At 42.6% G+C, this 16,058-nt stretch overlaps 1 protein-coding gene across 3 annotated transcripts in view; it reads right to left on the bottom strand.

Annotated features, from left to right (window-relative positions):
* Positions 1 to 808: 808 nt before the first annotated feature.
* The window catches only part of DCBLD1 (discoidin, CUB and LCCL domain containing 1), a 46,433-nt gene continuing 31,183 nt past the window's right edge, over positions 809 to 16,058 (bottom strand). For 2 of the 3 annotated variants that reach the window (XM_072332942.1, XM_072332943.1), the window contains 9 exons: positions 14,605 to 14,645; positions 13,150 to 13,365; positions 12,635 to 12,765; positions 10,848 to 10,995; positions 10,642 to 10,758; positions 9,121 to 9,211; positions 8,074 to 8,123; positions 5,701 to 5,820; positions 809 to 3,099 (listed from right to left, as the gene is read on the bottom strand). In XM_072332942.1, coding sequence (XP_072189043.1) covers positions 2,582 to 3,099; positions 5,701 to 5,820; positions 8,074 to 8,123; positions 9,121 to 9,211; positions 10,642 to 10,758; positions 10,848 to 10,995; positions 12,635 to 12,765; positions 13,150 to 13,365; positions 14,605 to 14,645 — 1,432 coding nt within the window. In that variant the 3' untranslated portion in view covers positions 809 to 2,581. The remainder of the gene's footprint in view (positions 3,100 to 5,700; positions 5,821 to 8,073; positions 8,124 to 9,120; positions 9,212 to 10,641; positions 10,759 to 10,847; positions 10,996 to 12,634; positions 12,766 to 13,149; positions 13,366 to 14,604; positions 14,646 to 16,058) is intronic. The other variant, XM_072332944.1, reaches the window with a different exon arrangement.

Raw genomic sequence — 16,058 nt, 5'->3', positions numbered from 1 at the left:
CTCATTTCCCAGGCTGAGGGGAAGAAGTCCCAAGCTGTTTGTGTCAGCTGCCCTCAACATTCACACAAACTCGAGCCATGAAGCACCGTGCAGTGGCCGGCAGTGTGTGTGATGTCAAAGCCACCGCTGTAACTCAGAAATAATGAAGACATCTGGGGATTGATTCCAAGCCATCTTTTTAGTTTTGTGGGTTCTTTATGAGAAGCGGAGGATGAAGGCAAGTTGCAAATTGAAACCCAGCATCTTTTTCAGCTAAAATAGCTGTTCTGAGATGGGTTTGAATGGCAGCAAAAAATGGGCATGTGCAACGAGGAACAGTTTGACACTGCAGATGCAAAAAGCATGTGGCTGAGGCATGCCAAAAGGTTGTTATAACACAAGCCATGTCATCAGCTGCCTGCTGCTGTTGCAGTGCTGCATTATCTTTGTGGGGAATAGCTCTGATTACTGAGCTCCACTTGTTTGCAAAGTGACAAGTCAAGCTAATTAGCTGTGTGGGTGGAGTATTGGATTCAGTCTCACCAGGGGGGGTAGCCTCATCCTCCTCTCAATTATGTGCATCCAGCAGCAGGGCTGGGTGCAGAAGCTTGTTCGTGGGCGCTTCTTCTCTAGAGATTACGGACACAGAAGCCAGGCTAAGTGGGGCACCGGGATAAGCTTTTTTTAGCCTGTCATACTGAGAGTAAGTTGCAGCCGCGCAACTGGCACTTTTGCGCGGAATAAGGAACAGTTACTTCTCGCTCTGCGGAATATGTGACAAGAGTGGGTGTGCAGCGATGATAAAGTCACCAAGTTAAGTACCAGGCCTGTGTGACTGATTTACAAATACCAGTGTTCTTTATTTACATAGACATGTAAACAACAGAAGGTAAACAACACCACCCAGCTCGGTCTAACAAACAGGCTGCTGCTGCTTCGCTTCAGAACCTGAGGTGTTTTATACAATTCACAGAAACTGTATTGACAGCAAACACGGGAGGACTACAAGGATAGCTCAGCTCTTTCTTCTTTGCACGGAAGTTGCATGCACTGTGCATTGGCGTGACAGAACTGCACCACTGAGGCCACAAAACAAGCAAATGCGAAGAACCCACTGAGAGCTGTTCTTAAGGGCAGATATGGCTCAAGTTAGCAATATTTATACCTAGTATCACTACAGCTGTTCTGTACTCTGAAAGCACTTTCCACGCCACGATCCGAAAGCACTTTGTGAACAAACAAGAAATCTTTGCTGCATCCTTTGCAAATGATCCCCAGCAAGGAAACACACAAGGCCTTGAAATACTGACTTTCCAAGAGCTCACATTTTACCAGTCTGATTTCCCATAGCACCATTCTTCCCTCTCGGAAGAATATCATTTTTGTATATTCTGAGACACGCTTTCAAATTCAAGGTAAGGCGCCAAGTGCTGCATGTAGCAGGGCAAAGGATGGTTGCAGTCCCAACCTGAAGCTGTGTAGCTTCAATGACACCTCTGCTGAAAGAGGAGCCAACAGCTGTGCGTTGCAGCCAGCCCCGAGCTTTTTCAAGTTTGTCTAAATTGAGCAAAAGAAAAAACCCTGTTTGAGCACAACTGTGCTGTTCCACTGTCTTGCACTTAAATGCAACACTGAACCATACCCATGGTGTCTTTTAGTTTTACAAATCTAGTGTAGTATTTCCATTTGAAATATTTAGCCAGAAAGGAAAATACCTACTGGAGCAATGAAGAGCTGCTTTGTGTCAAGGAACAAATTTCCTTACAGTTTAGCATTAACAGCATCAGGTAGGGCCTGAACAGGATTCGATTCTTAGCAGTAAATTCACATTATAGTTCCACACACATTCAATGAAAAAGCAGATTGGCGTGTTTCTATTGCAGATGTGTCTGCAAGGTGATCGCTATGGCTTGAATCCAAAGCTTGTTCCACCTTTTCTACCTGTACTTGATATGAATAGCAAGTTAGGCTCAGCTCATACATTAGATCAAATTCAAGCATCTCCAGATTGCTGCTGGAAGGCAGCTGGGCAGGTGAGATGGAGCGTGGTATTTAAATGCTCAGCTGCCTTCTCTTACACACTTCACGCTTCAAGCAGTTTTACTTCTGCCATCCCAAGAGGGACTATAGTGATGATCTTCAGTTTTCATAGGAGAGGAACTGAACCATGACAGCTGTGAGATACACAATTTACAGCTGCAGTACAACAGCAGGTGGAAGAGAGAGAGAGAGCTATTTCTGCAGAAGCTGGTTTGTTTGTTGTTGTTTTTTTTGTCCTTCCAATTCCACAGGTGAAAAGGAAACTTAAGAAACTCTCCTTAAATAAAAGCTATGTACAAATTGCACACGTTGCAAACGGAGCACTGAGATCAGTTACGGAAAATAAGATATACAGTCTTCACTGATAACGTCTCTTTTGATATAAACAGTGATAAACAGCATATGCTTTCTTCAGATGTCAGAACCCAGCAAGACTGCAATATTATGTACACAGGGTTTGTTTGCCTTCTGCCTTCTGCAGCAGAATCCTTTAAAACTCTGTTTTCACTTTGGAAGCTGCGCAGCGACATTCCTGTGCACCACGTCTCTCTTGCTTAGCGGATCACAAGAGAGCTGTCATTGCTGTCTGGCTTATTGGGTTCAGGCAGTCTCTGGGTGTTGAGTAACCCTCGCTCCCTAGCACGTTCGCCTGAGGTTTCTGGTAGTCCGTACTGTAGCTCACAGAGGTCAGAATACCGTTGGCTTTAGGTTTGTCGTAGTTTATTGCGCTCTGGGGTGTCTGGTAGTCCCCACTCCTGGCATCAGTCTTGCATGAGCCAGAGAAACTGCCGGCAGAAAGGGAATGTTTCTGTGAGGAGATTACGGGTACGTTGTAGCCGTTTTCAGAGGGAAAGTTATTTTCCCTGGTGACGTGCCGCTCGATGATGGGGGTGGCATATTCGGGCTCCTGGCTGGTCAGAGGCAGAGCGTACTCATGCCGGTTGGCTCTGTGCGGGCAGTGGTAGTGGTTTTCAAACTCTGCGCTCCCCCTTCTTCCCTCTTCTTCTGTGTCCATAGGTCTGAAAGTAGATCCTTTCCGCGTTACTGTCCCAGTTCCAATCATGAGAGGCTGCTGATAATCTAAAAGGAAGTACAAACTGCTCAACAACACATAGCCACGTTTTTTTATGTAGTAAGTGGCAGAAAATGATTTGCTTATTATATCCAACTCGTGATTATCAGGGATGTCAGGAAACACTGCCCTATCTCCTACTCCATATCCTCCTTCATCACCCAGGTGCTGCAGAGCTTGGCAGAGATGCTCTTCAATCTGTCACACCTTTCCTCACTCCCTCCCTGCCTTTCCCCACCTACACACCCAAATACATTTACATCATTTCTGGAGAATACCCCCAAAACCCTATGAAAATACAGAGAAGGGGGACAACAAAATATTAGCAATAAACCTGAGAGGGGACTTCACATGAAGTTCCACAAAGGGAAAAAGTTCTCAAAGCAAGTGTTCCACTTTTGCAATAATTAAGATGCCTGAAGGATTCTTAACAAGCCCGAGTACCGGCTCTATTTAAAAGGAATCTCAGTGGCTGACTGACAGGAAGGATAAAGTTAGGCGGAAAGGCAGCCAAGAGAGTCAAGGGAAGTGTGAGATGTGTGAAGTCAGCTTCCAACTGAAGCGTGTGTGCGAGGGGGATGAGCCATAAGGCGAGCAGCAGGAGCGGTGCTGCCAGAGAACAGTTCACCCCATTGAGGGGAGGGGGCAGGAGCTGAATTGGGAATGGAGAAATGACCCCAGCGGGAGCATGAGGAAAGATCCAGGGTAGACAGCCTCACAAAAGGGATGTTTGCAGTTCTAGATGGAGGCGATGCCAGGCTGCTGTATTAGAAAGCAAGCTGAACTAATGGGGTTTTCAAAACACTCCAGAAAATTGCCTTGCTGAAATTCTGCATTTTAACTTTTTCACTTTGGTGCTGCTGTGAAAATTGCTTACTGATATACATGGTGACCTGAACAGCTCTAGTAAACGACACTGATAAAATCTTGTATTCTGGCACAGGCATGAAGAAGTTAGCTCAGATTCTGTTTTAGCATTGTAGTTCATCTGACACGAGCTTGGAATTCAATCCCATATGTCCTGTGAATCTTTCTGGCAGTTCCTGGCTACTTCCCAAATGTAGCATGTAGGGTGAAGGTGTTAAGATATGTCGTAAGCGATGCAGCTCTCACCAGTGCTGCTGCTGCTACACTGAGGAATCTCACTTGCTCAGAAAGAAATCTCTTCACTTGCTCCAGGGGCTGCCATGAAAACCAGCGAGTAGCAAGGAATTTAAAGGGGAAGAATTTAGTGTAGTCTGGTAACCTATATGCAAGTTGCATGCCCACCAAAATTTAATTATGTAATGGCATTTGCTGCACATTTCTTGGCTGCAGTCCCAGGTTTTTATTTCGTGTTTCTTATTTCTAAGGAGACTGAAGGTGAAACGCAAAACTTTGGGAGCTGTCGGGCCGGGATGAGAGGCATAAATTCTCATACACTGCAGGAGGAGAGGATGGGCAGAGCAGAGGCCCCTGCACGCAACCAGGGTAGCTGGGTAACCACAGTGGTAAGGTACCTATACTGGCTCCTTTTCCTTCATGACATAAACTATGTACTTATGTACTAAGTTTCTGTGAAGCACCGAAGCATCTCTGACAGGCTATTTAAGTGTATTTCTCTAACAAACGTATTGGATAAATCTTGAGGAATTTCTAAGCTTTGAAGCCTGGAAAGGGCAAATAAATTTTTCTGGAAGGTTGTTGATCACTGATCTCATAAAATGGCTGCTCTGTCTGGCCTTTCCAGACAGAGAAAACCAGGCAGGGATAAGATGCACTAAGAGGATGAATTAAAAAAAATACCATCCGTGTGGAATACAAGCAGTACTGATGCAGGGATTTGCTCTCTCCAGACAGTGACCTGAAGCCAAGATAACAGAGGAGAGACGCCCTGAGGTGTTTTTTCTCTTTTGCCTCATCTGTCACTTCAGGAGACCTCGTCTCCAAAACAGTTCAGGCACCAGGAATACGGTACACGGATCTCAGCATGACTTCCAGCTGGGCATGGAATCCAACCACAAACTGAATAAGCAGTTTTTCTATTTGATCAGCAAAAAAGGACATCATATTTTGTTCCAGTGCCAGAGACATTTGAATTTAAATAGAAATATAGAAGTGTGTCAGCAATACCTTAAATACATTCATAGAATCATAAAAGAATCACAGAATCATTAAGGTTGGAAAAGATCTTTAAGAAATCTAGTCCAACTGTCCAACTACCCCCAATACTGCCCACTAAACCACGTCCTTAAGTACTACTGCATCCACCCCTTTCCTTAAACACCTCTAGGGGCGGTGACTCCACCATTTAGCTGGGCACTCTGTTCTGAATTCTTGCACTGCCTGAGTGCATTCTGTGCTTACCTTCAACTGTAACTAGTTCAGAGCAAGGAAAAAATCTTGCCCAATAACTCCAGGAACAAAAAACAAGAACAAACATATAAAAAGTGAAGGTTCTTCTGGTGTTTTTGTCTCCTCAGTATGTCTGGGATGAACACAGATAAATATGTCCTTGGGCCTGAGCTTTCATGAGAGTTGGAGCTTTTAGAAGCTGGCCTGTCCTTCCTCCTGCTAACTACATTATGCACAGAATAAAATGAGTGCATCAGAGTGGGGTCAGTTGTTACCTGCCATGTCGCTTGTGACCAGATCTAGTTTTTGTGGTGCCTCCTTCTCATTATTATAGCTAATGGTAAATTCAGTTGACTGATGTCTGGTGAAGGGCTGCTTGATCTGTTTCCAACAACCTATGATAAAGAAATAAGAATAGAAGACGTCTGAAAGTTAAATGCTTACAATTAGAAGGCTTATCAGAATGTTCAATTTTTAGTGTACTGATTGCTGTCAAAATGCTACTTACAAAGCAACATTAAAACAGGCTGTTTAAAAAAAAAGCAAAACAAAAAAACACAAAAGAACAACAAGAAAAAAAAACAACAACCCCAAACTCACAAAAACAAAGAACCTCTGAGATTCCCCAAGAAGAAACTAAGCCATAGAGAGGGTTTTCTTCTTTGTCTTCCTTGGCAAGAATGGCTTAAGTTATATCTTAAGGCCTATCAGTAAAATGTAAGCTTTAAGTCAGTAATAAGTTTTGCCACCACTTATGTAGCAATAATGATGCTTGCAATTTCTTGTTTTTAAATGTTTCTTTCAGTAGCTTGCTAAGTCCCAAACCTGACTATCATTAAGGATAGAAAAGACTACTAAGATCACACAGTCCAACAACTGTCAGCCTATCCCCACCGTGCCCCTAAATGCCACATCTGCACATTTCTTTTACACCTCCAGGGTCGGTGACTCCACCACCTCCCTGGGCAGCCTGTTCCAATGCATCACCACTCTTGCTGAGAAGAAATTTTTCCTGGTATCCAAACTGAACCTCCCCCAGTGCAACTTAAGGCCATTTCCTCTTGTCCTGTCACATTTACCTGGAAGAAGAGGCCAAACTCCACCTCACTGTAGCCTCCTTCCAGGTGGTGGTAGAGAGCAATAAAATCTCCTGAGCCTCCTCTAAGGTAAATAATTGTTCCCTCAACTGCTCCTTAGGTGTTTGGAAAGCTTACTAGCTTCATTGCCTTTGTCTGGATGCATTTTGGGGTCTTTCTGGTAGTAAGGAGCCCAAAACTAAATGCACTACTCAGGATGCAACCTCACAAGTGCTGAATACACAGGAAAGAACACCTCATTGCTCCTGTTGGCTGCACTATTTTTTATACAAGCCAGGGTGTCATTGGCCTTCTTGGCCACCTGGGCACACTGCTGGTTCATGTTCAGCTGGCTTTCAGCTAACAGCCCCAGGTCTTTTTCCTCTGTGCAGCCCCCCAGCCACTATCCCAAGCCTGTAGTGTTGCACAGGGCTTTTGTGCAGGACCCAGCACTTGGTCTGGTACAAGCTTATACAATTGGCCTTGACCCGCCAACCCAGCCTGTCCAGATCCCCCTGTAGGGCCTTCCTACTTTCAAGCAGGTCGGCATTTCTTCTGAACTTGGTGTCATCTCCAAACTTACTGAGGGTTCACAGTGTTTCGAAGCTTAATTTGTGAAGCATACACTACAAATGAACAGAATGGATAAGGCTATCATCTCCAATTTCATGGGATTTGTCCTCATTAGCAAGTGAGAAAGGATTTTGATGTGACCTTGAAAAATCACATTAGCAAATATGATGCTAAGTACAAATTAATTTTCTAATGAGGGTGAGCTGAAATGGGTAACAAAGTTCCTTTCCCTGATGCCGGCACCTTCTGAGGGATGAAATTTTGGAGCTGAGCAGTTGCGAGAGACATATGAATTATTAGTGATTTCTTTTGAATGGAAAGCTGAGTTTCAGAAGGATATTCCTCTGCAGTGTTAGCAAGCCAGGAAAAAGCAGCTGAGCTCCAACTTCCAGGCTGAGAGGAGGCTACTCTAGAAAGCATAATTAAGCACAACAAGGTATGTTATTGCACCAGGGTTTGCAGGCATTTTCTACAGCAGAGACCTCAAGACAATGCTCTATTCTGATTTTGCATGTGAAGTACAATTCAGTTTTGTTAGGCTTCGTTAATATAGTCTCAATTAGGGAGGGCAGCAAAGTGGAAACACTGAAGCCATAATAAAATAGTTAGCACTTGCTGCCTTGGAGAATGGCAATCCTCTCTGCTGTGGGGAAAAAAAAGGATAGTAGCAATTTTCCACAAAATAGGTGTTTTGGAGGAGGGAAGGGAAGGAAGGGCACCTGGGAGCACTCTTACATTATCAGTTATGAATTTTGTGTAATGGATCTTTTTCTAATTGCCCTTCTGTCAGAGAAACCGAATTACTTTGTTTCTCTGGGCACTGTGCTGGGATGACACAAGTGGGACTATCGTTTGCCATTTCCCTTGAATGAAATAGCGAATTTGAGTGAGGAAACATGGCTGCTCTTTCGTAAGCATTTCACACACAGTGCATAAAATCCGTCCCATTGGCCCAGGTGACAGGATGGGACAGGACAAAGCCCACCATTCTCCACTAACCTGATTTCTGAGCATTGGATAATCCATAAGAAAGTCCTTTGGCTTCTTGCCTGTGAGGAGAGGAAAGCATTTATAAACTTCTGCACTCATAACATTTCATCTGTTTCACTCCTTCACTTCAGCAGAGAATCTGCGTGTTTAACAGCTGAAAACAACTGTTCCCTTTTAGTTCCTGGAGGATGCATTTATCAGATTGTAAGGCACACAAACCCGTATTTCCACACTCGGTTGTTTCCCCATCTGTGTGCATGTTCTGAGTGCTGCTGTGCAAATTCCTCCTGTCTGAAGGAATTCCTTCATGGACTTGATGTGTGCATGTTTTTCTATGTTACTCTAGGTAATGTTTTGGGCCTGTCCTTCTGAACTTTTATGGATTCTACTGGAAATCCAGGGCAGAGCCAGGTACTGCTTATGGTGAAACAAGATCAACAGAGATAGCTCTTATGCTTCCAAATCCCTGGATACTGATAGATGCATTTTCCTGTTCTACATTCAAGGGCAAGCTCACAAGAATTGGACACATACTTTGACCCAAAGTTAGCAATGCTTCTTCCAGTTCTGACTTGTGGAATGGAGTGGCTTAGTTTTATCTGTTTAACAATGTATTTGTGCAACTCCTTATAGATCAGCTGTGACTTTGGCCTGCGTCTTTACTTGCACTAAGTGGTGAGGAAATAGAGAGACAACAGGACAAAATGCTTCCCTCCCTGAATTTTTGCTCAGCTTTGGTGTGCAAACTGTTCCATCTTCAACTGCATTCCATTTTCACATTTGTGGTTATGTGTAGGCTGAACAGAGCAGCCGGTTGAATCGAACTGTAAATTGGGGTGTGTAGTTCTGAACCCGCTTCATCCTTGTTTTCCTCTGACTAGGGGATGATTAAAAAAGACAGTTTACAGCACCGTGAGCTCTATTGGGAAGGAAGGCTTAAAAAAAGATAATCTATTTCCAGTTTCCTGGTAAAGAGACTCTGGAAAGAGGGCACATATTTGATTGTGCCAGCTAGGATGCCACAAATATCTCCCATGACAAAAGACAGTATCTTACTTTCGTAGGGCTGCACAGATACAAATTCCAGAGAACAGGAACAGACACAGCACTATGAGGACTGGGACAATTATAGCTGTAAGCTTTAAGCCTGCATGGAAAAAATAAATGGATAAAAGTTAAAAAGGCAGATTGCTCTGAAGATGGATATCTATTCCTATAGATAATCTTGCAGGAACACTCCTCGTGGGAGAGCATGTAAATGTGAAACTATAGAACAGCAGAACTGCTCCTCAGCCATACGTAGCTGCCTGCCATGAACACGAGTGGAACAGTGTCGAGAAATACATTGAACTCTCAGTCTCAAGGCGGACACTTGGCACAGTATCTACAAGCATCCTAACACTGAGCAGTTTTCTTATTACATACTGGGTAACTTTATAAAAAGCCACTTACAGCACTGCTGTTTTCAGTTACTTTCAAAGCTGCTAAATGAAGCTGCAGTTTTCCATGCTGAGTATCTGGCTCCTGCTGATCTGGCTGCAACATTTTAGGCAAAATAATTCAAAGATTCCCAAGATCTGAGCTAGGGAAAATGTTTTGCCCGTGTTAAAAATGATTTGGAATTTAGGGATTTGGAAATTAGCCGTGAGGTGGCTTTTGTGTGAGAAGCATGCACTTCACTATTCCTGCAGACACTTTGAGAGTAAGGTAGTGCACATGTCCATGGGATATTTACAATTTAGCAGATCAGATTTCAAACTATTTCGTTTTCAGTGAAGATGGATACAATTTACCCATACCACTGCACAGATGAACAGAGTTTGCTCTTGGCAAGAGCAATGCAGTTTCAGAATATATAGATAGATATCTTAAATAGTGATCACTTTGTAGAAACTCTTTGTTCATAGAGACAGTGCTACAGCTATCAGCTACCCAACAGGTAGCAGTGCTTGGTGTGGTGGATCCATAATTCCTTCCTGGCTATGGATCCACCAGACAGCCAGTACATATTACAGATTTTATTTGTTCACTTTTTGTAAGATCTAAGAAGTTACCTCCACTTAAAGGATGATGATTGCAAATGAAGGCACTGAGGGAGAAGTATGAGAATTAAGGTTGTCTGAACCCCCATGAACGTAAGAAATATGACAAAGAAAACTCAAAAGATTCATTACGCAATTGCGCACTGCAGTATATTGCTTAGTGCTGGGGATCTGCTCTGAGAGGAGTCATGGTTGCTTAGTAAGAAGGTAACATTTTTGTGAGACCACTGCTCCGTATATTACAAGAGTTAGAAAACAGATGCTTGGGGCGGTCCATTGAGCCTACAGAGCATGGCAAATAACCAATATGTCAGAGAGGAGAAAGCCTGGTGTTACATCAAGAAAAATTAAGGCTTTCAGTTCCTTTCTGTGCCTCAAGACAAAAAGAAGCCAAGCTCCTCCCTCCTCTCTCTGTAGTTAACCTTTAAAAACGTCTGTAACGGAAGACAAAAGATTTGATTTGTGAGAAAGTTTACTCAGGCTGGGGTGAAGACGTGATGTGTCATAGAAAAATATTAGTGATGAGCAGTGTTACCTAGATTGGTTTCTTCTGATGGGATGGGCTCTGTAACAGTTCTGTCTTCTTTTCCAAGGGAGGTTTCTGTGCTCTGACTTGGTTTTTGCCACATTGAATGTGTAAATGAACTGTTCACTGCAAAAAAGAGCAGGGAATGAGTTATGCCGTGGTAACACAGCACCCCTTTGGAGCACTGTGCCTTGGAAGCACTGCTTACCCCATACCTTGCATTATTCGACAACCAATCAGCTCAAGCTTCAATGCTATCCGTTGGTTCCAAGTCTGAGGGATAATTCGCACGTAACGGGCCACTATTGGGGGGATGAAATTATTACGTACGATGTCACCAGAGTCGGAGTTTCCTTGGAATACCTGCAACAAAACAAAAGTATGTTATTTGCTATTGTGCTTCTCAAAAATGCTCCCGACTTCCAACTTCAGATATTTTTATTATCCTAAAACTAATGTATCGATCATCTGGGACATAGCCTCCAGATATTTTGGAAATGGGAGCTCTGAAAAGAATCAGTCTTTTTAATTCTGGTAGACAATCGCCTTTCACTCTTAGCTTAGAGAGGAAAGATCATTGTTCTGTTTCCATTCTCTGGTATAATACAACATCTTTGACTTAATAGTGCTGGACAGCTCTTACTGGCGCAACAGGGAATACAAGTATAAAAAGAAAAATAACCCAACCAGAGTACTTATTTATTTATTTAAAGTGAAATATTTCCAAGCATTTATGAAAATTCAGCATCTTTCTGTACCAAGATCAAAAAAATGACCATTATCCCTGTAGGTGTATGTCCTTTGTTCTGTACTTCTTTCCAAGGATCAGTTCATCCTGTGTACAGAACAAGTAACCCTTGCTATATTAGTTCTTGGAGGTGCTTCAGCGTGGCCTAGGAGAATGTATGAGCCCAATCAGGTAAGAAAGTGAGCTCAGTATATCTGAGAAAAAAACCCTGGACTACACAGAGTTCAGATAGGACAAGCTGACAAGTTTTGTCATGTTCTTAGGTTGAAACAGATTATATCTCATAATATTTTCATAGGATTGTTTGTAAATAACAAATAAATGTGAAGAACTGCAAACCAGAAGATTTTAAGTGGCTAGCCTTCACAAAATTCACCTGTTGTGAGACTGATTTTTTACTTCTTGGGCCAACACCTGCCTGTATGTCTAGCATTTAGCATTTAGAAAGTCTTGAAGCAGTTAACACAGTGCAGTGAAATTCCTTTCTGTACAAGCTGAGGAAATGGAACTCACAGCTAGAAGGAAATCTTTCCACAAGTCTAACAGGTTTTTAAAACCATAGTCAAGACTGAGTACCAGGTAGAGCATTTCCAAGCTCCCTAGCAAAGGATTGGTGAAGATGATCTGAGTAAGAATACTGTGGGAGCAGAAAGGCTTTGTTTCAAAGGAAACAAAGAGTTTTTCCCAGAAAAATATTAGCACACGAATTCGTGCAGCACACCCTTGCCCGCAGGAGCTGCTGCACTGCTTTTATCAGGTCATTGTTGAATTCATTCAGAGTCTATGACGGCTGTTGTATGGACAATTGTAGGATCTATTCTGTTTGTTTAAGAGCGTTTACTTTAAGTGCAGGTACATTGATTCCTAAGAGATTTGGGCTGTCAGAAGAGTCACGCCAGTCTGGTGTTGGAAGTCCCTAGAACACTGTTCAAATAGGAGCTCAGTCTGCAAGATAAATACTTCTCCAACTAGCTTCTTGTACAGCTTTAATCACCCTAAAATGCAGATAGTATATGCACATGCACAAGCCTCTATACGTATATCTTACTACTTCAGAAAGCCCTGGATATCTCCATTGTTTCAACAAGCTCGCTATCTACGCCACAGCTGTAAATTACGCTGGTGAAGACGACCCAAGTCTGGACAAGTCTGAAGCTCCTGATCTTTCTTGTCAGTGAAAGTCTGTCCTTCAGTGTCAAGGCAGCACATAGCTTTTTTCCTCTGTGCTCTGCTACCACTCCCACTTTCTCTTACCTTTTCTTCATTGCTTAGAATTCCTCTGTAAGTTCTCCATTTCGAGTTGTTATTTCTGTAGTTCAATGTAAACGTCTTCACATAGAAATTAAAATTCTGTGCGGTGGATCCGGAACCAGTGGTTTTGATCCCTTTGAATGAAATGCAGGATATATTTTCACGTTAGGTAGGCCTTGGTGTTTGAAGTCTTAATTTATTTTTCAAACCACGTATGGAATTCAAGAGTGGCCACCGAGTTTAAAGGCTGGGTCAAGGATAGAAATCGGCGTTAAGCTGTGAATTTCAAGGAGCTTGAAGCAGAGCCTAAATTAATGACTCCAGAAATGCTAATTGCTTTTTAATATTATGGTCTGCATCCGCAGTCTGAAAATATATGAAAATAACATTTCTCAATGCAGAATATTTACTTACATTCAGTGAAACAAAGATTTAATTAGTGCATTATTCAATTTTCAACCTTGTTTAGTTTCTTTCTCCAGTGGAAAAGCCAGTTGTTAATAATCAGAGCAATCTACCTGTTATTCTCTTCTTCTCTCCCAAGTCTATCTCCAACCATTCACGACTACTGCTGTGGTTAGAGGCCCAAGCCAGTTCCAGGACTTGAAGCCATGCCTTGTCAGGAGACCACTGGAATAGCTGTCCAAATTCATTGGTCTCCTCCCAGTAGGAAGATGCAGTGATCTGGCTCTTGGAGAGGAATCCCTCTTCCAGACTGAGAGATCTGTTGCAGCCTAGGAGTCCCAGCACAGACATGCATTAGCAGTTATTTTGCATTTTAACAGTCTATTTTCATATTAGGCAGACAACATATGAAGATCATTCACAACAGCCAAGCCAGACATTGCCTAATCTGCTAACCTGATGCTATCCATTAGTGTTTGCCAGCCAATTCACAGTGGATAATCCAGTACCAGAATGTTGCAGTCCCTCTCCTTTACCAGTTGGCTCCTACATACACACTTTCTGACTACTGAATCTGTTATTTTTTCTTTGTCATTCTGGTTTTAAATCTCTGCATTATTGTTTTGTTTATGTGAAGACTTCTTATATTTTATTTTTCTCCTTCTAAATCATAATGTTTATGTTTAGAGTTTGGCATTAACTAATTCTGCTGTACAAAACGTTTCTAAAATGAAGGCACGTTACTGAAAGGAACGCTTTACTGTAAATATTTCATGTTTTTCACCTGCAATTAGGGCTAGGAAAGTTCCTCATTAATGAAGCTCCTTGATAATGCTGCCAAGCGGTGATATCATTAAGGTAATAGCTTCAGGTAAGCATTACAAAGAACCCACAAAATATCTGCACATCAAGGTTCTTCAGAGAGAACAGGCCAGTGCAATATGGTTTCAATGAGTTAAAAATAATTTCCTGACAATTACAAAGGCCTGTACATGTTCTGAAGTTTTCACTGGAATAGTAAATGATTTTATCTAAGATGACTGAAATATAATTCAAATGAATGAGCACGAACTTTTCCCCCTGCTTTGCTGTGTTTTATGCAAATGAACAGCTCGACAGATTAAAGCCATTTTGCATCTTTGAAAGTCATAAAGAAAAGCTAGTTCTGGATAAGGTCAATGTAAATATATTTCCATCCCTCTGTGTGTTTTAGTTCTTGTATAATGAAGGTGGAACTTATGAGTGTCTGAAGAAAAACTGCTTTCATTTTCTGCCACCTAAAGAACATAAAAACGGAATTATCTGATTGCCATTTTTCATATGCTAGCACCACAAACGTAATATCAGAAGGCTATTCCTGTTTCTCATCTATGTGCAGATGACTTATTCCTATTCTGCTTGTTTTTTCCTCCAGCTCACTTCACCTCCCTTCTCTTTTTCATTCAACCTGCCAATTTGAAAAAAAATGACTGTCCTAAAATACCTTTTCTAGACACATTCGGATTGCTTTGCAAAACCTGGGAGGAGATACTTAAATAAAAAGGCAAAAATAAGGCCATTATTCTTACCATTTGAAGTAAACATAAAGCGCTTATCTGACAGCGAACCACTGTAAGGGAAAAAATAGGTGTCAGCCTTTAAGGAAATAGCCATAGGAATGCTAAGAAATGGGTGGCTTTGGCATTGTACGGAATAACTTTTTATCCAGCCAAGTATCTCTGGCCAGGTAGCTGTTTGCAGTGCTCTTGACTATCTGCCCCCTCAGAGCACTCTCCTGCATCCCATGTTGTGACAGAACCCAGAGCAGCTCTAGCAGCTTTCAGCTTTTGCTCTGCTCTAGGATGACTGCCCCCATCTCCCCACCCCGTTACTCTTTTTGTGCATCTTTGCTCTATTCCTCTGCGCAGGATCTTAAACACTGCTTCAAAATCTTCCACTTCCCAATTAAAGCATGCTGAAGAAGCCAGGAAAGCACTGCTCAAGCATGAGGCCAGATTCTTTTCTCACATCACTTTAAACTGAAATCAGTGAATTGGTGTAAGTCCACACTGGTAAATTCACACTGGTGTAAACCCACGTTGGTGTAAGAAAATTGCCTGAGGACCAGTGAAAGAGTTATGCCTGAGTATGACTAATGCACATTAGCTCCAGCCATTCCTTTTGGCTAATTGTTCCTCAGTCAGGCAATGAAAACTGTCCACTGCTTTAATCGGATTAAACAGATTACATTCAGATCAACAGTTTAGTTCTGTTATAGCCACATTCAACAGCTCTTCTTTGGAGTTCTTTTTGCTCTGTTAACACATCTGCAGTTTCCCTGTTCTTCCCTGTACCATGGGCTACTTCACTTCTGGAGAAAAACCATTTCTTGGGCCACCTTCCACAACCCTGTACAATGCAGAACGTCACCCAATGACTATAGCATGGAAAACTGGGCTCTCAACCTCCCCATGGAGCCACTTTCCCTTCTGATTCTCACTGAGATCCCAAAATGATTCCTTCGGTTATCTTCACAATAAAAATAAAAGCTTGGGTTTCAACATGAAATTCAGATCTCCTGAAAATCTGGTCCTTTCTGTGCTGCTTCATGTGGTCTCATGCATCAGGTGCTCTCCTGAAAGCTCTTGGCCAGTGTGACTGAATGGAGTACTCCAGCACTGAGCTAGCTCCATCAGGCTGCCCTTTGCTGCTATCCAGGAGCATTTCAGGTTGCCCAAAGAGTTGGTAGGTGTCCTGTCCATGGAGGCATTTGAGGCAAGGCTGGCTAAGGCTCTGGGAAGCCTGATCTAGCTGTGGATGTTCCTGTTCATTGTGGGGGAGCTGGAGTAGAGGGCCTTTCAGGGTACCTTGCAACTCAAATTTCCTCAGTGGTTACCTATAGAGTCTAACAGCCTACAGCCTGCCAGCGGTACACACAGCTGTATGGTTTTTAAATGCTGCAAATCAGGAAGTGGAAAGCAGTCTGGTGTCAAGGTCAATAAGAACACTGCTTCTTTTTGTCGCTGAGGGAAAGCCAATGCCT

The sequence above is a fragment of the Excalfactoria chinensis genome, chromosome 3 (genome assembly GCF_039878825.1).
Source record: "Excalfactoria chinensis isolate bCotChi1 chromosome 3, bCotChi1.hap2, whole genome shotgun sequence".
In the NCBI taxonomy this organism is placed as follows: Eukaryota; Metazoa; Chordata; class Aves; order Galliformes; family Phasianidae; genus Excalfactoria; species Excalfactoria chinensis.
Note: the sequence above shows the minus strand (reverse complement) of the source record. Positions and strands in the feature narration are given on the sequence as shown.